Here is a 27840-nt window from a genome sequence, read left to right as displayed (position 1 = left end):
TAATGGATACCTACAAGAATTGTTTCAAATAAGACAAAAAATATGAAGGCAACGAATGAAATGTTAGGTATCCGCGCGATGTAGGTAGGCCCTATCTGCGCACAGGGGGTTTGGACAGTGGGTTAAGTGAAATAGAGCAACCTATTCTGTTCTTACTGTTTGTCTCATGATACAGCCCTTACTGAAACTATAGAAAGCCCCAGACGAATAGGCAAGAGGTTTTATGGTGCGTCGGAAAATGAGACATTTTATTTTTCATTTTTTTCCTGAAAAATGGGGTAACCACTGGCCTCATGACCTATTGACGTTGGAAGTGGGGGTGCGACCGCCCCCCTCCCCCGAAGCGCACTAAGACACTTGTCATTTACCTTGTAGACAGACCCATGGGTACACTAGACAGGCAACTGTGTTCTGTTCCCAGAGCATGCTTTCTCTGTCTATGATCTGCAGGCTTAGGGCCTCCTCGACAAAGAGATTGCTATTCCGCAGATAATTTGCGGCACAATTGAATGGTAGCCTATTAAGGAACTGCGGACCGAAAGACAAAGAAACAACAAAGACCGAAGCAACAAACAACGTTATTTAAAACAACAAACAAAGCGGATCCCTGCTGTCCATGAAAACAGCACAGAGGCTATAATCCAAAAATGGAAATAACAGGTCTTTGAATTGACACACAAAATTAGACTGTTGTAAGCCTATAGTAATTATATATTATATATATTATATGTTCTCTCCATTGTTAACCTGCGACAATTCTCCATGTGGGGTAGTGTCAATCAGTAAAGTGATAGCCTATTGCAGGTAGACAATGTTCAGACAGAAGATGGACACTGCTTTCTTTGTTGGTATTTCTGTCCCTCCGAAAACTGCGTTAAAATGGTGTTTTTAGCAGTCAAATTTTCATGAGATTAACCATTAATGAAAGTAAAACAAACATAAACAAAACAGCCAGATGCCTCTTCATAAAATAACAAAGACACCTTCATAAACAATAACAAGTTTTATCGTGAGACTGCATTTTGTTTGGAGATTTTCCATTTGCTTCGGGATTTAGGCCTACCAGTAATTCAGGATTGTTTGATTAACTGTTGGGAATGTCGCAGGAGACGTGCTGTAGGCCTATCAGCCAGTTACAGAAAACCACGAGCCGCTAGGTTTTAATCTCTAATATCATTCAGTGTAATGGAAAAAAGATATATATGCGAGTGAAACAATCCACTTTTCCACTTCGATTTTTTTTTTTTAAAAATTGTAATTTGTTTTTTGGTGAAGTATTGCTTCACAGTCTGATAGAAACCTACTCTTACATATTACTCATACAAGATAATAGTAAGATATGCCTCTTAATGGATGCTGTTTGATGACCCTGAAAGATGCCATCACATTGACATTAAAATTGTGGAATTGGTTCTTGATTAACAGAGATATTCAAAATCTTGAATTTTAAATTGGCTGATGTTGGTTTTACCAAAAAGTTAGTTAGAAATTGAGGACACATGACAGGTGGTGAAAATTTTACGGTCAATTTCTGTTGGATCACTAGGGGTAGTAGTATGTTTCTGCATAAATTGTAAAATTCTCTAGCTTAACCATTAGAACCCTAAGCTGTTTTTAGAGCATTTTCACTACCTTTATTCATAAGGATTTATTCTGGTCATTGTAAGTGCCACACACACATATTATATATTGTTTTTTTCAGGAGAGTCTAGGCTATCCAGATCTCATTTCATGTATTAATACTAGCATTGATTTTATTTAGATTTTTAAAGAATTAAAATATAAAAAGTGTATTATAAAAATTCTTATATTTCGACATGTATCTCACCACAGCAAGCTCACAGCTCTACATGCATTTCATGTGTGTGTAGGGCAGACTGTCCTGAATCGGGCAATATAATTGCCATGTTGGAGGGATACTCTGGGGCTGAGCAATTTACAGAAATATGTGCTGTGTGATTTACAGAAATAAATGCCATTTTTTATTTAGTGATGAAAAATGACCTTTCTGCGCTCCATATCTGTGACAAGAACTGATCTGACCCGAGGTTGCGTGTTTGTATGTCTGTGTGTATGCAGTCATAATAATTCTCAACTTTTTACTGCATTGCCATGAACAAAGTAAAGGCAAAAAAGGTGTTTATTTGTTGAACAAATTGGGATCCAATGTGAGCCTCGATAAACATGGTACCAATGGATAGCCCTGTGCCCCCTCTTTCATCTGATATGCTTTCCATATCGATGCGATCACGGGTTCGCGAGTAATTCAAACGAGAGTAATGGGTGTGCAGGTGAACGCAGAGAAGTATAGACTGTAAATATGATGCAATTTGATTTAATTTCATGATTTTTTTTTATTTTCATACCGGTACTTGATCGTACAGGCAAGTGTGTAGTCTCGTTGGAAAGCCCCACTTCTGCTCTGTCATGCAATAAAGGTTTCATCTCGCTGCGATGAACAGTTCCGGAGCAATGTAACAGAGAAGAAAGGGTGTGTTTTTTGACGCACTTTGCGTCAATCAGGTTCTAAGGGTTAATGGCTCTACCATCACAATTAATATAAGGAAGGAATATAAGGAAGTATCTGGTTGCTATGCATTCATCTCCATTTATTATAAATTACACGGTTAATTATGATTAGAGTTTCTGTCAAGCTTAACAGACTACCTGAAACATTGTACCCTTATCTCTTGTTTGGTTGTACCAACATCATTTGAAAGATGATTAACTGTACATTTAGGATACTCAATAAAGCATGTCTTCATTTTTTTAATTGTCTGGACTGATTTTGACATGTCATGCCCAAAATGATATACATTTAGCTAATTATTTGGGGTTCTGTGTTCTGTGTTCTCTTGACAGGCGGGAAAGGCAGACTCAAAAACCAGAGAGGTCGTGGGCGGGGTGGTATGAGGGGTCGCGGTGGGCGAGGTGGTGGAGGAAGCAGAGGAAGAGGACGGGCAAAGATGGGTGCAGACAACGATGATGAAGGCACATATGGAGACGATTTGGAGGTTAGTATGATGTATGATGCAAAGCTGGACGTTTATTGGACAAACACTCAAAAATCGTAATTTCCAGGGAAGCCCGGCGTCTGGCAGTGAATGGGGCAGTGGAATGGCCCAGATGCCGAGCCACTGTATGATTATTGAATGAACCATCAAAGTGGCTGGCCTCTTTTTGATTGACAAGCGTCCTTGACAGGGCGACCCGAGCTTCTTTGGAAGCTGAAGTCGGTGGCGGTGTGTACATACAGTCAGAAAGTGGAAGTCCTATCACCATTTGTGACTGCTCCAGCTGACTCTAATTAGCCCAATTCTCCAGATAGGTAGATCAGCTAATTAATGAATGTGTGTGTGGGTAGATGCAATACAGGGTAGGACTTTACTTCCTAAATACATTTGAAAAATGCTTTGATTTTACAAACAATTTTTAATGAAAACATGCTCATCAGAGGACTGCTTTTCTTATGTAAAACTGTCTATTCTAATTGCGAGTGAACAGTAAGTATTTCTTATTTAAACGGTTAAAATTGTGCATGAATAAGTTTTCCAGCATCATGCACTGCCCGACAAACATGAGACGTCCCCCGGACCTTATGCCGACATTCACGACGTCCCCGATTGGTCCCGAACGTCATGTTCTCTAGCGGACGTTCCGGTGACCTTATTGACGTCCGGAGCAAGTTATCGTTTAGTTATTGCGTGACGTCTGGTGCAGGACTTTCTGGGGACGTCACAGTCAGGTCCCTCGGATGACATTTGCATTTGGTCATTTCAAATACCTTCTAAGGACCCGACAATAACGTTATACCGGGGACATGGGGGGGGACGTTTGTTTATTCACACATGGCAGCGGAGTTGAGAGCGCTCTGGCTACCGCCTGCAGTACGGAGACATCACATCCATGCACGACTTCACGTTACACGTCTGGGGATAAAGTATCTATCTATCTAGTCTAGCAGTAGCTGCATTAGCCTACCGTAGTCTAAGGCAACTTATCATACAGTTTATGAAGTTGTGCGTCTATGAGCAGAAGAATTAAGGATACTGCTTCTTCATGACTTGTTTAAATGTCATTGTAATTTATTTGACGCATGCTCGCGTTTAAAAGTGCCACGCATAGCTGTCCCCGATGTTACAGCAGCTCCTTGTGGAAACAGCAAAGAGTGCACATATCCGATGAGATTTCTGACGAGGAACAAGCTCTCTGCCTCACCAGAGCCTTACTGTTTATTAATAAAACAATGATATAGAATAGAAACATCTGGAATCTATTTATTTCATCTTAAAGTTGGCTACAAAGAGCATTCAGAGAAAACGATACATTTTTCTTTATCTGCAATGTTCCAGGAAGATAGGCTTACATGTATAGGCTGTCCCTGTTTGATCACAGGTCCAAGAAAACGAGTGGATATAACGTCAATGCATTCTAGTTATGTTTCATGTACTTTATTTCATGTTGAGTTTTGCTTCCCAGCATGCATTGCGATTCATTTAGTATTTTTGGCTATTATTAGTTTTTAATATTTTGAAACGATATGGTTTGAACAATTTATCTTAGGCTAGCCTAGGCCTACTCTAATATACTACGGGATATGCCCATTAAAACGTCGTATTAGTTTATTAAGAAAATGACACCGTAGATGTGAAAGCAGCACATCCTAGCCCGGTATAAATGTCCATGTCTACTCATCATTAGTGTAATGCATTCGGAGGACGTGATTTCATACATGTGTGAAAATATGAGGTGAGAAGTTGATTGTGTAGGCTAGTTGTAGAACAAGTCGTTAATGCGTGTTCATGTTCCGTCTACCTCTCTCCTAGCAATGCTGGGACTTGCAGGATGTAATAGCCTACCATACTAAATATAAACGTCGCGCGCATAACGTCGCGGTGACCATTACAGGACGTCCTCTCAAAGTCTCGTGGACGTCTTTTAGACCTCCCGAACAGAGGTCCGCAGGACGTAAAGGGAACCCTACACAATGTCGAGGAGGTGACGTTCGCCAGGGGACCTTTAGGGGACGTCGCCAGGACTTTATTTTGTTTACTGGGTGGTAAGCTAAGCTGTGTTCTTCTATGCTTGATGCCAAATTAGCAAGTATATTAACTGATTGTGTTTTCTTTTCGGTCTGTGGTTCAATGATTCCATTCAGTTGTGCCACAAGTCATCAAGCGGGTGATGGAAGTACCAAACATAATTTGACTTCAGCAGTGAAGCCTCCACAGACCAGTAGTTTCCTTGCAAGGCCCATAGTTTGAGAAACGCATGTTTGCAATGTTTTTATTGATTGCGAGTTATAGTTGTAGCGTCCATCTCCCATTTCCCTCTAACTTACGATTACCCAAGTTGCCTGATCATGTATGAAACATGTTCTTCATGCACAATTCACAAATTATGTAGAATTTCAATAAAGCTGCCACTGGAACCTGGCAACTTACATTTTGTTTGCGTGCAGCAACTGTCTGTGCAGGCCAGAAGGCAACAAGTGCTCTTCCAAACTGATCAAACTATCTCTTCATACCTCCTAAGATACCTTTGAACTACCCAAACAGTAGTTTTTGAAGGCAGCTGCGATGTATCCTTTATGCCAGTTGTGCTTAAACTGGGGGTCCCGAAATGATGTGCACTATGAAGTAAAGAACATTTTCGACCAACTGGGAAAACTGGGATAGTTAGTAGCCCCATAATATAGGCTTACAATTAATGCCTCATGTAATGATGATCTCAAAGATGCTGTGCATGAGCTTACCGGTGACAGAGCACTATGCAACCTCCTTTTGCCACAGGAGCGCCAGTTATACACTGGACGAGTACTAGTTACTAGTTACTAGCAGGTAAAACATGTTTAAATGGCTATATTTATTTTTATTAGCTAGAAATGATGCCGCATGTCTAAATTCAATGCTATGTAAGCCACTTCGAAAGTTTGTTTAGATCCAGATGGCACTGCATCAACTCCAGACCTGTCATTGTATGGGCTCAGGAAAACCTCTGGTAACCATTGTCTATGTCTAGGGGCAGGTGGCCTACTGGTTAGCACTTCTGACTTGTAACCGGAGGGTTGCCAGTTCGAACCCCGACCAGTAGGCACGGCTGACCCCTCACTGCTCCCCGAGCGCCGCTGTTGTTGCAGGCAGCTCACTGCGCCGGGATTAGTGTGTGCTTCACCTCACTGTGTATTCACTGTGTGCTGAGTGTGTTTCACTAATTCACGGATTGGGATAAATGCAGAGACCAAATTTCCCTCAGGGGATCAAAAGAGTATATATACTTATACTTATACAGTTTGATATTCAATTTGATATTCAATTCAAATTCAAAAAACTGCAGCCAAAATAGCCAAAATTGTATTGAGACATGATATAGAAAATATTTCAAATTGACTGAGGTAACATGGAAAAAGGTCCCGTGGTTAGATCAATCAAAATTTGCCATTCTTTTTGGAAATCATGAGCCCTTTATACTGTCTGAAAATGAGGTGAAAATTGGCAGAGTGATAGTCGTAGCCCTTATTAGGAGTGGGCCTTCAGATGCAGCAGGTGTGTGATTTCCAAAACCATGGCGGGAGAACCGACTACACTTTGGTTAGCTGCTACACACATTTTTAGTATGGTTATGGTTATGGATTTAGCAGACGCCTTTGTCCAAAGCGACACATAAATACAAAACAACATAATAATATTTAAAATTGAACAGGGAACAGATTAAAATGTAGGTCAAATATAGTAAGGAGAATAGTTGTAGTACACAATAGTATCAATCAATAATCAATCAATCAATTCAATCAATAGCCCTAATAAAAAAGCAATGTAAAAAAGGGGAAAGGCAATAATAAAACAATAATGTCAATTCAATCAATAATATAAAAACAATGACATGCTAAGACTACATTAAGGAGAATATCAATAATAAACAATAATGTCAAATTAATTAACAGCCCAATTAAAATAAAACAACATTATATAAACCATAACACATAAGCGCTTAAACAACTAAGTATATGTTGAATAGGAATGTCTTTAGACCCCTCTTAAACGACCCCAGGAACGGAGAGCACTGGGCAGTTCATTCCACCAACATGGAACCACTGAAGAAAAGAGTCTGGAATTAGACCCAGTTTTCATGACTGGTCGACACAACATACGCTCACCAGAAGACCGCAGTGGGCGGTTGGGGATGTAAGGCTTGATTATTGAATTAAAATAACTAGGAGCAGATCTAGTTAGTGTCCTATAGGCCAAAGTGAGAGATTTAAATTTAATTCTGGCTACTATAGGGAGCCAATGGAGAGTAACTAGGAGAGGATTTACATGTGTCCTCTTTGGCTGATTGAAGACCAGGCGTGCTCCAGCATTTTGAATCAGCTGTAATGATCTTGTTACACAAGCGGGTAAGCCAGCTAATAGTGAATTACAATAGTCCAGCTTAGAGATGACCATGGTCTGAACAAGAAGTTGTGTGGAATCTTGTGTCAGATAAGGTCTGATCTTCCTAATGTTGTAAAGCATAAACCGACATGATTTTGCAATAGAAGCTATATGCTCAGAGAAGTTAAGTCGGTCATCAATTACAACGCCCAAGTTTCGTGCCGATCTAGTTGGGGTCAGTGAAGTTGAGTCAAGCTGGATGTTAATCTGTTGGGGAATAGCTGTTTTAGCTGGAAACACCAAAAACTCTGTTTTTGAGAGATTAAGCTGAAGGTGCCGATCTTTCATCGAGGCTGAAATATCCTTAAGGCATGCAGAAATCCGGTGGGAAACACTAGAGTCATCAGGTGGGAAAGACAGGTAAAGTTGAGTGTCGTCTGCATAACAGTGATAGTCAAATCCATGGGAGCGAATGGTATCACCTAAGGAAGTGGTGTAAATAGAGAAAAGCAAGGGTCCTAATACTGATCCCTGAGGCACACCTGTGGTGAGGTCATGAGACTTAGATACCTGTCCCTGCCAAGACACGTTCAAAGAACGCCCTTTAAGGTAAGATTCAAACCAGTCAAGAGCTTTTCCAGAAATTCCCAGTTCAGATAGTATAGATAGGAGAATGTCATGGTTAACAGTATCAAAGGCTGCAGATAAATCTAGTAGAATTAATACTGATGACTGAGCAAAGGACTTAGCTACTCTCAATGCTTCAGTCACAGACAGAAGAGCAGTTTCAGTAGAATGACCACTCTTGAAACCAGACTGCATAGGGTCTAGTAGATTATTCTGATGAAGAAAGTCACAAACTTGCTTGAAGACCACTTTCTCCAAAACCTTTGACAAGAAAGGAAGAAGGGAGACAGGTCTGTAGTTCTTCACCTCAGTTGGATTAAGTGTACTTTTCTTTAGCAGACAGGGCTGTACGTTAACTTTTTTTGCAAGTAGCACTGGTGCTACGAGGTTAAAAGTTTTGTAGCACCAGCCACAAATTCTGTAGCATCAATATAAAATCTCTAAAAACAATCACAAGTAGGGCAGTTCAACACAATTCATCAATTGTGGTTGGGATCTAGGCGTACTGCAACTGGATTGATAAAAGGTCATGTAGTTGCAAACATCTCACCTGGCTACATTGTGTTTGAGATGAAGAAAAGCTATCAGCATGATATGTTATTTGGTTAAAAAAACAACAACAAAAAACAATCCCTGACAGTTCCATGCAGTTAGACTTTTTTCAACAGGTATCAGGAAGACAGGTCATGCCATGGATTTTTTGTTAATTTTTCTTATAGGCCTACATATGCATTGGAAGTCAGTTCATTTATTTTTGAATAAGTAGAATATATACTGAAGATTTTATTATTCCACTAACATTTAATTCACGTTTAGTTCATATTTCTACGTTTTTAGATTAGAGTAGGCCTACATTCAACCTTATTGTCAATCCACGAGTGAAATACCGTTTTACATCTAACCAGTGGTGCAAATGAGTAGGCTAACTGACATGTCAAACAGTGCACCCATGAAATGCATCCCTACACATAGGCTACAGTAGATAGCCTACTGAAGATAGCTGAAGGTCTGTGGCTAACGCATTCGTAATTAAAGTGTCGTGAAGGTTTTTTCGGAACCGATCATGTTCTTGTATAGGTTATTGAGCACTACTAAGCGAGACTATGTTGCGCATAAAGCATGAAGTGGCTCATAGATAGAAGCGAATGTCCCGGAGGACTTTTTTCTTCAAAGTTTTAGATCTGAATGGTGTTGTTTGGATACTAAGTTTTTCGTTTTAAACTGAACTAAAAAGTGCAAAGCAACAAGGCGATTGCCACAAACTTCTACCTCTGCTTGCCTAATCTGAATTCACCTCAGCCCGGTCGGAAGATACTTTCGCTTTAGGCTAAACATAGCCTCACATAGAATCACTTGTTAGATTCGCGAGGATAATTTGCAAGGTGTTGTTTGATTTGGAGTTGGATTGTTTGTATACTAGGCCTACAAACAAGTAGACATGCTTTTTAATAGCGTAGACTGCAACTACCAAGTTGAAATCAAAGTAGCCTACATCGATTCCCCTCTCACAGCCTATAGCCTACATACGCACTTCAAACAAACAAACAAGCGTTTCACAGGGAGCCTACACGGTCTCGTAACTGAAGCGCTCCGTTCGCAACGCGCAAAAACAGAAGACGGGTCTATTTTTTTAACGTAGCCTATGCGCTATCACATCTGGTGTAGCCAGTTGCACTGACTGATCACAGTAGAAGGTAATTGCTTTAGCCTCCCTGTCAGTCTCACACGCATGCATTGTATTGCCATAAGCAAAACTGTATCGCACCAGTGCTACGTTGGTAAATCATCCATCGCACAAACTATTTTTTTTGTAGCATGTGCGACATATATGTCGCACTGTACAGCCCTGGCAGAGGTGTAACCCTAGCCTATTTAAAAGAATAAGGAACTATTCCAGAACTGAGTGAAGCATTAAATACATGTGTGACTGCTGGTAGAACAGCGGGTGAGATAGACTGTAGAAGAGTGGACGGAACAGGATCTAATGGGCATGTTGTTGGACGACATCGCTGAAGCAATTGAGAGACTGCTTCCTCATCAAGAGGAGAGAAAGAGTCAAATGATGCGGTCATACTAACACAAGGCAAAGCCCTTCTTATAGGAGCATCAAACTGAGCACTTATTTTAGCAACTTTTTCAGTGAAAAATGTTGCAAAGTCATTTGCTGACAGTGAAGTAGTTGATGGTGGTGGTGGAGGATTGAGAAGAGATTTGAAAGTAGAAAAAAGTTTTCTACTGTCAGTGGCGCTCTCAATCTTGCTTTGATAGAATGCCTTTTTTGCAAGTGTAACAGTGGATGAAAAGGATGACAGCAAAGACTGGTAGTTACTAAGATCATTTCCATCTCTGGATTTACGCCATTTCCTCTCAGCAGCTCTAAGTTTCCTACTGAGACTATACTGTTCGTCAGCCATGGATGGACGAGTAGGTCTTGAGGAAAGAGGACATGCTGCATTCAGACAAGATGCCAGTGTAGAGCAGAGAGTCTCTGTAGCGTCATTAACCTCAAGTGCCAAGAATGAGCTAGGAGTAGGTAAAGCAGATGTTACTAATGTTGCAAAATGGTCGCTTGAGAGGCTTCTGAGATTACGCCGGAACGAAATTATCGGAGGAGGAGCTGCTGGGTTATCCAGGAGACGCACAGAGAATCTGATAAAGTGATGATCCGATACATGTAATGGATTAACCAAAATGTTGTCTGTATTACAGTTACGTACCAGAATTAAATCAAGATCTTTACCAGCCTTGTGAGTAGGAGGACTGTGGACACGTGTGATATTAAATGAGGAGAGTAAGGACAGGAAGTCAATTGAAGACGAGTTATCCAAATGAATATTAAAATCGCCAAGGATTAATAATGGGCATGCATCCATTGGAATAGCAGACAGTAGAATGTCCAACTCGTTCACAAAGTTCCCAAGTTGTCCTGGAGGGCGATAAATAACCACCAAGTATAATTTGTATGGTTCAGTTATCATGATGGCATGATATTCAAATGAGTTGTGGACCTGAGCAGGCAGCAACTGTGTAAACCTCCAATCCTCAGAGACGAGAAAGCCTGTCCCGCCTCCTCTACCAGACGAACGACAGGTATGCGAAAAAGCATAACTGGTCGACAACGCTGCAGGCGTGGCAGTATTCTCCGGCCTAATCCACGTCTCTGTAAGCGCAAGCAATTGAAGCGATAACTGTGAGGCCAGAGCAGGAATGAAGTCCGCTTTATTCACTGCAGATTGGCAATTCCACAACCCTACAGAAAAAGTAGGACAAGCCTGCTGAACTGATTGTTGCCTTTCAACACCAGTACGCTTATTAACCTGACCGGATACAGGGATATGTTGAAGGCACATTATTAGAAGGATTGTCAGCTAACAAGACAAGGTGAGACAAGAATGAAACTTATCTGAGAGGTGCCTTGCTTGTGTCCTTGCTCGGTGGACTCGTCGCAGGTAGACTCGATTCGTCTTGACACGAGTAAGTAGTACACTACAAATGCAAGTGAAGTTGCTTTGCTTTGCTGTTGCGTATAATGTTAGATTCTTGCGATCGATGTCTTCAGACAATAAAAAGTAATTTGGAAGGGAAATTGAAGAGAAGAGTTTCCCCCTGCATTGGCCGTGATGCCCCATTGAAAATCGGAGGTTCACAGGCTTTGGTGGCCCCTTTTTTCAATATTCTGTGTTACGTCCGACTAGCGATTTTTATTTAGCCTATGGCCTGGCAAATTAAGCTTAGCATTCACAGGGCAAATTAATTTAGTATTTTACGCAGTGGAGAAAGTGACAGCGCATGGCAAAAAAAGAGTGCGTCCAAATTCACCCATTCTTTGCTGAACTAGGCTACTCGCGAAGTAGCCTACTCCTCATCACACAGACATCACATGTATCACACGAAAGAGCTTTTTCTCAACTTTTAAACAATGTTAGTCGCTAGTTGTTATGGTAAACGGTTTGCTAGAAAAGTAACTTTAATTTAATCATATTACATTCTGCGCCCGTCTCCCTACCCATTCATCTCGGTGGAATACTTCACGAACTTTCCCTCAACACATGACCAACCATGTATCAGAATAAACAGCAGACCTTACCGAACACAAAGGTGTATAGCATTCCCCTGTACAGTTAGCCATTCCAGAGTAATCCGTTTTTTGCAGACATTTGCAGCAATGTCTATATGCATGTCTCCAACTTTGGGGTTTAGGTTTCACAATGTGTTTAAATTGTTTAATACACAATTTTATAGGCCAAATAAATGTTTGTGAAAAAACATTTTTTTCAGTAAGTATACTTCCAATGAGGCTACTTGCATTCACCAGACATTAGTATTAACTCAGATAATCCACCCATATAAAAAAATCCAAACATTAAAGTCCATAATTAGAGTTATGTGTAATAAAGTGGAATGACACAGGAAAAAAGTATTGAACACGCCTGCTGAAATTTCTTAAATACAGATAGTCCTTTAATATTGAAGATTCCAGGGGTCCTTCTTGTGAATCCTGATCTTTAGTTAACTTCCAAAATTGTTCAATTGGATTGAAGTCAGGGCCTTGATTTCCTTTCTCTGAAACCAACTGAGAGTTTCCTTTGCTGAATGGTTTGGATCATTGTCCTGCTGGAAGGTCTAGCCATGTCTTATCCTCATCATCCTGGTGGATGGTCAAGATTCTCCCAGACCAAAATGACTCAATTCATCAGTACCATGAGATGAAAAACAGCCCATACCATGATGCCACCACCTCCAAACCTCTATTGGTATGGTATTTTTAGGGTGATGCACAGTGCCATCTCTCCTCCAAATATGGTGTGTAGTATAACATCCAAAAAGTTCAATTTTGCTCTCGCCTGACCAGAATACATTCTCTCAGTATTTCATAGGATTGTCCAAATGTTGTGTAGCAAACTTTCAACGAGCTTTGACATGTTTTTCTTCAGCAATAGAGTCATGCGGGATGAGCGTGCATAGAGGCCATGGCGGTGGAGTGCATTACCTATGATTTTCTCTGTAATAACTGTACCAAGTCTTTCTGGAGCTTTCTCCGAGTGGTCCTTGGCTCTTGGGCTACTCTTCTGACTATTCTTCTGACTTCCTGGTCAGAAATCTTGCAAGGAGATCCTGTGCATGGACAGTGATGATGCAGTGATGTTCCTTCCACTTGCAGATAATGGCTCCAATACTGCTTGCTGGATGCTTCGGAAGTTTTGATGTGCATCTGTAACCAGTTCCATTGATATGTTTTGCAACAATAAGATTGCAAAGGTCTTGGGAGAGCTCTTTGCTTTTATCCATTATGAAATGTTTCTTGTTTGACACCTTGGTAACAAAAAACCTTTTTATAGCCCACCAGTGTGTACTAACCCAGCTTATATCAATTTGCACAGATAGGAGGGATAATTTCTCTAACTACTTATAGATTCCAGTTTGTTCCCTGCCATTTATTGCCTTTGTGTACTGCTTTTTCTTAGCATGTTCAATACTTTTTCCCAGTGCCATTCCACTTTTTTACTCATAACTCTACCTTTCGACATTAATGTTTGGATTTTTATATGTGTGGATTATCTAAGTTAATACTAATGTCGGGTGAAAATTTCATGCGAATAGCCTCCCTGGAAGTATACTTGCTGAAAAAAATATTGACGTGTTCCCCGCTGTACATATAGGACAGATAGGACAGACGCTAATGAGTTCATGCTTTGTTTTATCACTGGATTTTAGGATAGCCTATAATGGCAACCGATTGCATTCCGAGCTACAGTCAACTCTAGCAGGCCTTAAATGACTGGAGACTTTGTGATTGTCATAATGTGCTGTCTCTGCTATTGCTGCTTTTGATCAGTCAGATTTGCAATCTCCTGTGGTGGGCTGGACATGATGTAGTATCAAAATGCCCAGATTCCCATTCCCATTTTTTTTTATGTTGTTTTGTATTGGCAGTAAGTGTTCTGCACGCTGCTTATGCACCCAGAGCGTTTGGTGTTTTTTGCACTTGCCGTGTCTTGCGTTTTTGCGGAAGCGCCTTGAGCGCCTCGAATTGAAAAAAGTTCAACTCCAAGCGGAAAAGCGCCTATGTTTATGAAAACATAGTGCACCTAGGCCTGTCGCGATATTCAATAAATCAATTAATCGCATGATAATTAAAATTAGCTCGATAATTTTTCTGGCTGCGATAAATGCCATTTGCTTGTTTGTTTTCCTCGTCTCTCTCTCTCCCTCTCTCGGGTCCTTAGAGTAACGATGAGTGAACCCTCATGTCAGTCACTTGTCAGTCGCATGGTGTGTGGGGAGGCGGGACTACTGGCGTAGCCTACCACAGAGTGCAGCTAAAGAGCCGCGTGAGAAGTATACCGGTAGGCACTAGGCAGAGAGAAAGCTACAGTGGGCAGTGCTTCGACTTGGCCAGCTTCACTCGCGGTCCGCGCGTGGGATCACGCGACTTTAATTTGTATTTTCCCAGTGAGACGCTGCAACAACCCAAACAACCGGTAGATGGCTCAAGTGAGTAGGGTGTCTCGTAAAAAGAAATGGAGCCTGGAAAACCCTACACAGACTTCACTACAGACTTTAGCAGACTGGTTTAGAAATAATTTAATAGCCAGAAATATGCCTGCCCTGCCCTAATAAAGAAATATTTGGTTAACTGCAAGTGAATCCCGTTTGCAGCCGTAGAAGAAACGCAGGACAAATTAAACATTCTGGTTTTCTCCGAGTGCAACGATGATAGACAGACATCATTTGGACAAAATATAGAGCATATTAACCTCGTTGCTCAGCCAAATGCCTTCCTGTTACGTCCTGTTATCACGGAGTTACAGGCATAAACGATTTTTTAAGGTCACAAGTTTACTTCATTAGCGGTTTATTTTTTTGATTATTAAAGAGTGTTTTTCATTTAAAGGTTTGACTTCGTGCTTATTCAGTAGAGCATTTAGTGCTCTTCCCAATCCCAGACGTTCACATTGCATGTTTGTTTGTAATGGATGCAACCGCGAGATAGGCTACGCGTTTGACGGCAATGAGTTGTGAACGGACATGAACCAAGACATATAGCCCAGCAGCAATCTAGGGGCTGTTCGTTATTTATTGAAGGGGCCACCGGATGAATTTTGAGTGCTTCAGTCAAAAGTTGCATGACCCTCCCTTGCCTGCTAGAAATTGTTCAATGACCCTCCGACAGAATTGTTAAAAAAGACATGACCCTCCCCTTGCCGTCTTCCGCCCGCGCTGCTTTGCGCCACAGCCACACACTGTGATAACGTTCTTAAATCAATCTTTCGTGAGCTTGCATGCTACCAGTCCTTCCTTTTCAAATGTGTTGCGCCTGTTTGCACAATTTCACAAATAATCATATGTGATTATAATATGACAAATAATCCCTGTGCATGGGGACCGAAACAATGCATGCCAACTTTTTCCGTGTTTATCACGTATTTTAACTTTCCCCCGCTGTCTTGCCGTAGAATAGGCTATCCCAGATTTTAATACTCTCATAACAACCCTGCCATCGGGCCTGTCTCTGTGTTGCCCTGTTGCTACCCCTTGCCATTCCAACGAAACAGATGTCTTCAAATCATCGTTTTCCTTGCTTGAATGTCATAAACATACAACTTTAGACAGCAGAATTACGCATAGGCTACTTGGAACATAACACATTGACAAAGGACAGATGTATCGTAACACCCCCAATTATCACCATTATTCTAAAACAACGATGTTTTTTAACACTTCAAAATAACATTTGCTAAATTAACCTTACATTTTTCAGTAGCCATAGGTGTGTAGATTTGAACAAAATCTGGTTTGGTTCTTAACGGCACATGGACGGTTAGACCGAGAATTCTTGTCGTGAAATAAAAATTCCACTGGAGCTCCAAGCGGTTGTGTACACGCAGCCTTACAACACTGTTTACAGCTCTTTGAGTCACGGTAAAATGTCATTTTTGGTACATAGCTAATTTAGATACACCTATGGTGTTGGTGGTTGCGTCTCTTTAGGAGTCCGCTGTCTTGGTTTGTATAGAAATGGATATAAGTTACACATACACGCAAGACGGTGGAAATACGGGACCGACGGTAATAGGGGGAGTTCCGATATGTTGCTAGTGACAAAATATTAACTTTCAGTGTTTTACGATGTCTTTGTCATGGGGAAGTGTTTTTCCCCATGCATTTATTCTAGGCTACTGCAGTGACTGCCGTGAGAGAAGCGGGTTCTGTGTTTTGTTCATGTCAGTGACTGACGCGAGAGAAGCGGTGTCTGTGTTGTGTTGCATTGCGTTGCGTTAATTTATTTTCATTGGGCATACCGTGCCGTGCCGTCCACAGCTCTTCAGTTCAGTTTTTTGAAACAATGAGTGCAGGAAGCGCGTTTGTATGGTTATATTGCTTGACGGGGGGATCCCAAGCAGCTTTCAGCCATAAGGCTACTTTGAGAACATTTCAATTCACCCGACACTAATATTCAAAATGTTGACAACTATTTCGGCATAGCCTATAAAGCAGTTTAATTAAATGGAATGTAGTTGTAAACAAACGAGCTACTTGGTGAGGCTTGGCCTCACAGATGCGCTCGTGCTTTAGATCAGGGGTCCCCAACCTTTTACGTAGCCTACCATGGACCGGTTTGATTCCCATTTTTTTTTTCACGGACCGTGGGGGGGGGGGGGGGGGGGTATTGGGGGTTCGGGGGTTCCATGTTCCATATGTGTTGTGCATGCATTACTTGAAAAGAACTAGCTCCAGTTATGTATGAACAGTGAAGGTAACGAACTCTTAAAAACGTGAAAAACGTGAACGTGAAGAAGTGAAAATGTAACAATATGAACTATGAAAATTGAACAACTTGAAGCTACATCTATCAAGTGTGAACATGCTTAACAAAATATGGGAACAAAACATTGGAACTAAACATGCATTATGAATATAATCAGTGGGAGCCCTGTGCTTGTTCCCTGCAACAAGACAGTGACACCCTCAGTGTGTTTGAAATGTCCAGTCGATTGCGCAATTTGGTTTTAGTTGCAGTCATTGCAGAAAACCCGGCCTCGCATAGATACGTGGTGGGAAATGGTAGCAACGTTTTCAGCGCTTTTACGGCTATCTCGGGATATTCTGCTTTGGTTTTGATCCAAAAACCCGCCAGAGAGGTTTCCTCATACACACTTTTAAGACCACCGTCATTTGCAATTTCGATCAACTGCTCTTCCTCCTGCGCTGACATGTTAGGACTATTCGGGATATTGACAAATGGGTTGCGGACCCACTCATTGGTTTGCCGTGGATCTTTGGAGGATGGGAAGTAGCCTAACGCTCAAACTCCATTTGAAAGCGCAACAAGGTAATCGCGCACCAGCTGCAAGAGAAAGGGCCCTACCTCAGTCTCTCCCAAAACCCCCACTACTGTTTGGAACATATCAAATACACCCCGTCCCCATTCGTCCCCTCAAATCAAGCTTGGCTTTAAATGCAGCGACTTTATCTGCCAGTTTAAAGACAGTCGTCATTCTCCCCTGGAGTGACAGGTTGAGGTCATTAAGCAACCCAAATATGCCACATAGGTAAGCGAGTTTTGACACCCAGTCCTCATCACTAAAATGTGCAGCTAACGGTGACTTTTTTTCTGTAAGAAATCTCTGCAGCGGCTCTCGCAACTTAAACACCCTGGCCAGTGTCTGCTAAAGATGCTTGTTTTTTGATGCTCATTCTAGCAGTTTAGCTAACTTCGTGTGACACTACCGTTCGCCAAGAACTGATCAAGTGAAGTGAGCTGACCTGAGGCTGCGCAGCGCTGAAGGCAATATGTAAAGTGTTGAAGGCGGGACAGACGTAAGAAAATAGACCTGGCAAAATGCAAACATGTGTGCAATCAAACAACTGCATATAGGCCTATGCCATGTAAAAACGTGACATTATTGCGAATTAAATTGAGTTTAGTTTGCATGCATTTTTTTTAAACTCATGTCGTAGGCTACGGCCCGGTTAGGAATGTACCGGCCGCGGCCCGGTGTTTGGGGACCGCTGCCTTAGATGGCAGGAAAAATCTTCAGCCTATTAACTGACCACCCGATTCACGTTGGCTGGGGGGGAAGGGGGGCCATCAGACATTTGTGACCAGTTAATTCGGCCCTGCCCCCAACAAATCACACCTTCCCACCTCTGACAGCTTAAAAGAACTCACACCTATTCACAAACCTGCGGCATTTTGCCGTGTTTTGAAATCCTATGCAGCTTTCAATAGTGAGGAAGCAATTTTGCATTGTAGGCGTAACTAACATGCAATAACGCCACCAACAACAACCAAAACTAGGCTAATCATTGTCAAAATGTAAATTAAATGTAACATTATTGTGCATCAAATTAAAATGTTCTCTTTTGCAAACATAGGCATAGTAACAGAATAATTTAATAATCTTACAAAGATACTACATCAATCCGTATGTTTCATTAGGCTACTAGGCTATTTGTTTTGCCTTACTCATTATTCATTTAGGCTAGGCCTTTTTATTCAGTTATTAATCATCTTCCTTCTCACTACTTGTGTAGCGCACGCATTCTCCGACCTGTCACCTGTCACTCATCATCGGAAGGGAGGTGTTTGGAATCATTCCCGCGTTACAATCGTCAGCCAATCAAGGTGGTCACTTCAGTCAAGCTCGTGCATGAGTAATGACGTCATCTATAGCAACGAAGACTCACTCCTAGTTTAGGAGTTGTCTGAAAGGCTTTGTGAATAACTTTTAAGAGAAAACTCCAAGCTAAAATCTTTTAGTGCGATTTAGGAGTAGCCTACTCCTAGTGGTAAGATAAAAGCCTTTGTGAATAGCCTACGGCCCCAGTTATTCATCATCTTCCGTCCTTGTGTAGCGCACGCATTCTGAGACCTGTCACCTGTCACTCATTATCGTAAGGGAGGTGTTTGGAATCATGCCCGCGTTACAATCATCAGCCAATCAAGGTGGTCACGCTTGCCCATTTACACAAATGAATGGTCGAATATTACTGATGATCATTGTTATTTAAGAACATGCAGTGTGCGTAGGGCACCAAAAACATCTTGCTCGTAAAAAAGCATCATACCGCACATTGTGGCGGGTCTGTTATTTACTGTAGGCTGCGCAAACCACAGGGCAAGCCTGCATTCGAGGCCTTCTGTTGAAGACTTTTAAATAAAGCCTGCGCTAACAGTAATCCTCCTGCCCCTGATAGGCCTACCACAGCTGTGGATATGTGTGGAATGTTCAAGTAATAACACAATCCAATGTGTGTCTCAATTGTCCCCCGCTGACCAGACCACCTCACACATTTCTCTAGATTTTGCAACGAATTTACATGACACAATGCCATAAAATATGCCAGTTTTAGGACACAGAATAATGTTTGTAATGATACCAGTTAGGCCTACGTTTAACAGTAACAAGTGTAATGAGCTATTCATTGTCGAAGGTGCATGGTCAAGTGAAATTCTTACTTTGGAAAACAAACATTTGCCGATATCATCGCCGATCATCAGAATATTGCTCTGGACTGCAGGTAACTTGTTAACCCAGTGGTTCTCAAACTTTTATTTAATTCCCCACTTTGATCAAGGGGCATTACTGATGATAGTGGAGATAACGTGTTATCCCGAGGCCTTTGCCAGTCAGCATCTCCGACGGTAGTCTACCCTATTAAAAATAGGCTATACGTTTTCGATGTCCCAAACGGAGAGACATAGGCTACTTTATTGTTTTTAACGATCTCTATGCTACTCACAAAAATGTAGGCATGGGGACATGATGAAGTAGGCTATCCAACTGTCGTGTGTTAAATTATTGTGATTACGAGCCAGTGGTTTTCAAACATGCGTGACTCGGACATCTAACTAAATGCAACAGGCTCATATCGTCCTCGCATTCGCAAAATGAGGACCAGTGTTTTGTCAAATTGCAAATAGCTATTCGTTTTAACGAATTTTTATGATAGTAGCCTATGCTTTTTGTATAGGCTACTATCTTAATCTTGGAATATCGGGAAGGGAAGTGGCGCGTCTGCAGTCAGCCAAATATGAATGTAATTCTGCGGCATAAAGCAGATGTATTTGTTTATTGTACAGAAACAGAAAAATAAAAATGACATGTCAAGCAGTCAACTGACTACATTGCAGTCAAGAAGTAGGGTAAATTAAGACACTGTTTTGATTTGCGTAGTTGCATTGCCCCCAACACTGACAATAACATAGCAGATTTCGATTTTCGCTACCACCGTGTAGTCAAGCCTTAAGCCATACCCAAGTAGCCTTAATGAGGTAATGTTTAATTATGCATGATTTATTTTGTTATTGAATTCGTAGGCTGGGATTCCTCTCGGTAACAATTATGTTTGGTAGCCTCCTGCTTTTTCAGAAGGGGCGGCAGTCAGGCTACTGACAGAGCGATGTACAGTGGCAGAGCGACGCACAGTGGCTGAAAGTGGTACTAAAGCTTCACGCAGCTTCACGCCTCGTAATGCGCGACTGAAGTGGCCATTTGAAAGCGATGCCCACTGTAGTTGCGAGTTCCAGTAGGCTACGCCTAATAAAGACAAAAAAGATGGAATTGGTTTCTAAGCCAAACGCGACAGCTGCAGTGTGGGAGCATTTCGGATTTAAACCGAATGCCTGTGGTGAATCACTGAACGTGTGCGAGTCGGTGTGTCGCATTTGTTGGAAAACAGTCGCAATTAAAAGCGGAAACACAACAAACATGCATATGCATCTCAAACACAATCATCCGTTGCAGTTTTCCCAGTTGGGGAAAAAAAACACAACAAGTGGGCCGTCTTCCTCTTCCCGAGGAAAATTCTCAGAACGACAATATTATCGCTTATCACAATAATTTCTGAGACAATTTATCGTCCAGCAAAATTTGTTATCGTGACAGGCCTAAGTGCACCTTGCATTTTATAAGTGGCAAAGTGCATCCTGTCTGATCGTTACCTTAGGTTATCTACCACTCCTTTGCTACCAAAGTTCTGCCACTACTACGACAGTGACAACTAGTAGATTGATGCTAAAAGTCGAAGCAGGTGTGTAAACCATAGATATATATAATAAAGCTTAGATGTCTCGTCCGCGCTGCTGGCCAATGGAGGTCGACATCCGCACCTCGCGGCCATCTTGTCACAGTCAGCTCGCTAACATTGTGATTCAATGGTGCATACTGTGGGGGCATTGTTCTGCCTTCAGTAGAAGAGATACAGCGGATGTATGTGGTAAAAGTAAAGTTTAATAAACCGAACACTGAGGAACTCACGTGGGTAAGTCGAGTCCAGATTATAGCTACGTTAATAATGTTTGTAAGAAACCAAACCGTTTGTAAATCCGTCAAGATTTCAGCGAGATAAGAGTATTTGTGTTCGTGCAGATAAAATACCTGTGCTCAAGTAAATGGCAGACCCTGGACATAATTTAGGATTTACGGAAAGTATGCAATCATAAGATGTTGGACGCCTGGCGATGCTCTGGCCGTCTACTGTGCCTCTGACACCGCTGCCTCATTTGGATGGTAACTCCACAGGTGAGCGCGAAGATTGGATGTCGTGGATGCGTAAGTAAACTGTTTTTTGCTGAGTCCGCAGACAACATTCTCTTTAACCGTTACTTTACCATCTGCGGTGTACAACTCAAAGTAAAGACACCACATTTTAGATGAGTTGGGGACGTAATTGTCCGCTTAGGCTGACCGTTCTGTGCGTTATCTTCAATACTATTGAATATCTTTAATATTATTTTCAAAACAGGGTGGCTATTGAGGGCTCTGGCTCCAGTCATTATTGTGGCTACTGGCTATTATTGGCTTGATTTGGTCATGGGCCAACGCTAGAATACGTTTAGAGCACCCGCTATGAGATGGCAAACAATAAAATAAAAAACAAACTAATCATAGACTGTAAAAATGCGCTACACTTGGCACTAAAAACCGAATAGTTTATTTATAGTTCGACTACGGATATTTCACATCATGTTCGAATGCATATTTGCAGCAGGACAGCAGGCAGACCGCTCTTAGTTAGAGCCGCTGTGTTATCCAATGAAATTAAGTTGCGCTTCAGGGCGACTCCACTCGGACTCCATGCGCGTTCCCGAGCAACTTTTTCGTCTTCTTGTTTTATGAGGCAAGGACTTTATGTGCAGTATCGCCACCCTCTTACTGGAGGACGACTCTCTTTTTACAGAATATCCAATAAAAATCGACGTTGGTCCATGCGTCATTTCCAGCTTTGTAACTTGGCGCATGGTCAGAGTCGACTGGCGCTGGATCCGAACCCCAGTGTTCAAGATGGCATTGAGTATGAATTGGCCGGATTTACTAGCCTAGACTCCACCATTCATTTGTATGGAGGGCGGGACTTAGTCACTCTCTCCAGTTATATATAATACCTCCATGGTTAGAGACCCCGCCATAAGACATCTAGCCTTTATTATGTATATCTATGGTGTAAACCAGCGGTTCCCAAACTTTTCCCCCCGCGTACCACCGCCTACATTCCGACTCGGCTCGCGTACCCCCACCATCCGACACGCATATGTGTCCCCCCCCGCGTTGACAATATTTGTCCGTTTCCCGGTTTTAGGTGCGTGCATTTGATCAGTTAAAAAGTTATGAAAAGTAGCCTGCATATAGCCTAACTACATCCACATACAATATCTTATAATAGGCCTACAACAACGCCTGACAAGGGTGTATTCGTTTGGACAACATTAGGCTATAAAGCCTAGAAAGGCTAAACGTATAGGCTACCTTTAGTTTGTTAAATGTAAAGCCTAGCTTAATGTTACCTTTCTTGCCCATCTGAAATAACTCCTAGCTTTGCTCCTTCCCTCCTTTCTGTTTTTGTTGTTTTCAAAAACCTGTTATATCCGCGAAACTTTCCCCCCACGGACCACGGACCATCCAACGCATTCAAAAGTAACGCATTCTATTAGCTATTCCAGGCGTCATAATAAACTGCCCTTTTTTTGATGAACACATACAGAGTTTATAAATGATATCCTTTAATTTCATGTTTCCATATCATTATGACCTGATTCGAAATTATGTATTTATTCATGAATTAATTACAAAAGATTTAAAATTTTCATTTTACACCTGTCCGCCATAGCCCTTTGCATCTCGCGTACCCCCTAGAAGCAGCTCGCGTACCACCGGGGGTACGCGTACCACAGTTTGGGAATCCCTGGTGTAAACAATCAAATGTAAGGTGGACTTCAACAAGGCTGCATGCCGCCATCTACAGTTTAGGAGGGCAAGAGAGAAATTTCATGTGGAGAAAATGTTGGTGCAAAAATAAGCATGCATGTGTTGATGCTTAATGAGTCACATCTCTCACATTTGAGAGAAAGTGGAATAGAGCATTATGTCCAATATTAATCTTCTGCATTTCTCATTAGTGGGTCACTTTGATACTAAAAATATGAGTCTATGCAATGACTGTATGATATCTGTACTGTCCCTGTGTATATATCGATGTGTGACTCTATTTAGAGATAAGCGGGATTATTATGACTTTGCAGTGTTTCACTGTTCTGCATGGCTGCGTCAGTAGCTATCTGCTCCGGATTGCCAGGTTGCCACTAATCAGAGTCTGATTCAGTGTAGTCCACGTGAGATGGGATGACCAACGACATCTCCCGTCAGCCTGGAAGGATACTTAAACCCTAATCCATTCATTGTCTAGTTAGAGCAGCTGATGGATCTTTAGGTGAAGTCATGCTGTCTCTCCCTTGATGCACATCATTGTAAATAAACTCTGTTCCTGATTTTTCATGCTATTGGTCTGACTGGGTCTCTATTCATCTGTGGTATCAAAATTACCATCACATTGTTACACCCTCATTTTTATGATTTTATGAATTAGTATAATAAATAAATGACTGAATTTTCAAGACGTGTATTTTCTAACAAATATTTCTGTTTTGTTCAGTTTGCAGATGATGACTTTGATAACATGGGAGAAGATGATTTTGAAGATTACTCTAAAGAGATGAACCAGTATAGAAAGTCTAAAGACCGTGGACGTGGTAAGAGTTGTTTAGCATTGAATTGTCAGACAGGTACGCTCCATTCATTTAAAGTAAGAGAGCAGCAATTTCATAATGTCACATTTGACAGTTGGATAAGGGATAAGGTTATCCCAAGCTCTAGTTTAGACCAAACAGTATTGATAGGTAATTTAAGTATAAGTGAGGGAACCCGTGAGGGAAATTTGGCCTCTGCATTTAGTCATGCATAGTAATCACATACTACAACATATTCATACCAACACGATCAAATTTGTGACTACAGAGTTTTATTTTAGCATGGGTTTCCTCCGTAAAAGAGATCTCCATGTAACTTCACAGCATGCGGTTAAAATCCTTAAATTCACGGACGTATTTTGGCTTTATTTTTTAAGCAAAAAACGTCACTTTTAACAGCCGCCAGTCTTTGAGAAGACGTGAAATATCCACTGGAATTTTGTTTCTTTATATTACACCTGCCAGGGAATCCGTGTTATGTGGGTAAGCTGCTGCCTAGCAGGTAAAGCACGTTTAAATGGCTATAGCCTACATTTAAAACAATTTATTAGCTAGAAATTATGCCACATGTCTACATTCAATGCTATTTAAGCCACTTCGAAAGTTTGTTTAGATCCAGTGATTCTGCCGTCATGGAAACGCTACGTCAGACTTCGGTACTCTATTATATTACTCTATTGTATACACAACCATACTCTACCTGCACTTGGTATTTAATGCTTCTTTGCACTAAATTTGCACTGAAATGCATGTCAACAAAGTTGAATCTAATCTAATCCACTGGCAAGTGAGAATTTAAGCAGCAGCTTGCCTTTTGACTTTACCTGCCCAGCTTTGAGGCCAGATCACTACCCCATTCACTCCCAGGCTTCCCTGGAAATTATGTAATTAAATAATTTGTTCAATAAATGTACAGCTTTGCTGCACTGAAAATAATGTATTTAGAAAGTGCAGGTCTGATGATCTTCAGACTAAGCCTCAAAATAGTTATGACATTAATTGTAAGTGTTCGCCCATCACAGCTAAAATTGAACAAGAAGTCACTTTAGGAGGCAATCTTTGGTTGCTTGACATGAAACTTGCTGTGAGTGCTTACAGTCATGTGTCTGATAGCATCGAGTTGCCGTGGCAACTCCGGCCTGCTGGACTGCTTGGCCCCCTCATTGCTGCTTGTAGCTACATTTTCATTTTTTTCCCTCTCGTGCACAAAGCTACAATTCATTATGCATGCTTCATAACCAAATTTTTATTAATCTGTTACTGCAGAAGCGCCCCCTAGTGGGCCCGCTGCAAGGCCAGTTGTGACTTTCAAAGTTAACTTTATGAAAACTCCCAAAACTTAGCCCTTTAAACATGTTTAAGATGTAATATATAACCTTAGATTTTGTCACAGGAAATTAAATTACCTTCCAAACATCTGAATCACAAGTTCCAGCTTGAAGTGGATGCCTATAAAGTTGTTTATTTTTCTTGCTCACTAGGTAGAGGAAAATGGTAACCGTAAGCATATGTAAACACAAGCTAATGTTCTCTAATTTTTCACGACCACATAATGTGTCTTTTCACGTAAAGTTGTACATGAATACAAAGCTGAAGATGTCCTCTCCTAGATTCTGTGGTTTGTACTGGCAGTCAACCAACTATTTGGCATGAGTGACAGTTTTGCACCTATGGTATCAGCACTACATCATGTTCAAATGTGTCCTATCATATCACTTCCTAGTTCTTGTCAGGCATCCCAGAAGGGATTGACACCTTTCCTAACAAATAGTACTCACTCTAACAAAAACGTAGGTGGGTCATTTGTCATGTTTGATTGTGTAATTGAGTTTGCATGACTGGTGCTTAACTCAGGATTCCAAAACAATTTCCACATCTGCTCGGAAGCCATTTTTTTGTACAGTAGCTCGGATACCGTGCAGGTGACACGGTCTGCTGCATTCGTAGTGACTTTGTCAGAGCAATATACAGTCTGTAGCTGGTCTACATTGCCTGTGGTCATCATGACAAGAAGAAGCCTGACTATGGTTGAAATTCATGAGGAGCTTTTCAGAAAAGACCGTGAGGAGGATAAGGAGGATTATCTCAGCAATGCTAGCCCTATGGCCGCTAGCATGAACTTGGTGGTTGGATGTGTTGGAGTTTGGAATTCATGCTGACCTCGGTGTGTAAGTGACTTAAATACATATTGATTCACGTCATGTGCATGAAGTAATGCATAGTAATAATAATTTCAGTATTTGTCCTTAGCATATTAGTGTAGCTTATTAGCAATGCCTGTAATAGCCTTGCATGTAGCTGAACACTACAGTGTAAAACAACATAGCAGAGCTAGCTTGACACCCCACTGTGTGCTTGCTTGGGGACAGTAATGTATAATATTATTAAATTATGTGTGTTTTGTTCATAATATATTAGAGTAGCCTATTTGTAATGATTATAATACAGGTTAGCATGTTGCTGAGGACCATGTTTGAAGTTACACTAGAAGGATCAGAAATGCATAGTAATGATATACCTGTTGGAATGCCAATGTTGGATTGAAATCCTCTGAAATTCTGAAATCTGGTAGCCATTTAAATTATAGTGCTTGCTCAATTTAATAGCTTGAAGCAAAAGTTTACTGTAATCCATTACACAATTAAGTCATGAGAACATTTCGTTATTATTAGTTACATTAGTTGCATTTTGCATTTAATTTTGCATATAATTTTGCATTTCATTTTGCATATAATTATTTTTTCTTGCAGTGATAAAACGGTCTGGCGCTGTGATTCTGGCAGCTCTCCCTCCGCCTGTCTCTCTCTCACCTCAACATGCTCATCATAATGATGACAGAATGATGACATCTGCAGAAGGCACCAGTGGGGCATCAACATCTATAGAATTATACAGGACATTTTGTTCTGTATATAAAAGCGAACTTAATGAAGTCAATAAAAACCCTGGAGATGAATTTATAGCTTGGCCCATTTGTTTTCTTCAATTTAAGCCCTGAATGATCATTGTGCTGCATGTAGAACTTGAGATAATGAGTGTTATAGTGTGTTAAGTACAAAATGTTCAAAAATGTGTTGAAAACAGCAATACTTTTGTGATGTATTAAACATATTATTTTTGAACTGAGACTAGTCACAAAATACTGAGTTTCCTATTTTCCACCCTTGAAATTCAGTCCTCTTTTTCTCTGGTATATTTAGATTTCCCAAGTGCTATCTTAAAACCTGTCATTTGAAGTTTGAAGAGTGATGTGCATAGGTCTTTTTTAGATGGTGCCCTCTGTTGGATCGACTCAGTGCTACACTCTGGAGGCATGAACATGGGGGCTCATGAACATGCCCCAGAGTGTAAGCTGTTGACTGCAGCAACTCGAGCTAGGTAGGACAGATTGTTTTCCGTACCGACAGTACTCGGTGACCTCGAGAATCCGAGAACTATGTGAAAAATGGCCAAAATTCTCCTTTAAGGTTTGCAGAAAATAACGTGGCACAGTATTTGTTTGTTTTTTCCCCACAGTGTTGTGGGCCAAATGAAAGTAGAATTTGGTAGTTTAGTAGTAACTATCTTTTGGGGAAGGCAAGATCCACGTTAGAAAACAAAATTTTATGTATTTAAACTTGATTAGTTGGTAGTAGAACTGCTATATAAAAACAATTAGTACATATTGATGGGCTATAAAAAGGTTTTTTGTTACCAAGGTGTCACACAAGAAACATTTCATGATGGGTGAAAGCATGGCCTCTATGCACGCTCACCCCACATGAATCTATTACTGAAGAAAAACATGTTGAAGCTCGTTGAAAGTTTGCT

The 27840-nt window shown here is 41.1% G+C and overlaps 1 protein-coding gene and 1 long non-coding RNA gene across 2 annotated transcripts in view; both read left to right on the top strand.

Annotated features, from left to right (window-relative positions):
- zc3h4 (zinc finger CCCH-type containing 4) overlaps positions 1-27840 on the top strand; it is a 130379-nt gene that overhangs the window by 43422 nt on the left and 59117 nt on the right. Inside the window, exons 5-6 of the mRNA XM_076281798.1 lie at positions 2863-3014; positions 23937-24033. Of these exons, the coding sequence (XP_076137913.1) occupies positions 2863-3014; positions 23937-24033 (249 nt within the window). The remainder of the gene's footprint in view (positions 1-2862; positions 3015-23936; positions 24034-27840) is intronic.
- On the top strand, positions 24058-27158 carry LOC143121442 (uncharacterized). Its single transcript, XR_012986477.1, has 2 exons — positions 24058-26198; positions 26781-27158. It is a non-coding gene; the product is annotated as an uncharacterized LOC143121442 (long non-coding RNA).

This window comes from Alosa pseudoharengus, unplaced genomic scaffold, assembly GCF_046254945.1.
Source record: "Alosa pseudoharengus isolate Yale_2024_CS ecotype anadromous, Long Island Sound unplaced genomic scaffold, YU_APseudo_1.1 YU_APseudo_1.1_scf_13, whole genome shotgun sequence".
Classification (NCBI taxonomy): domain Eukaryota; kingdom Metazoa; phylum Chordata; class Actinopteri; order Clupeiformes; family Clupeidae; genus Alosa; species Alosa pseudoharengus.
The sequence above is the reverse complement of the archived record's forward strand: the minus strand, read 5'-3'. Positions and strand labels throughout refer to the sequence as shown.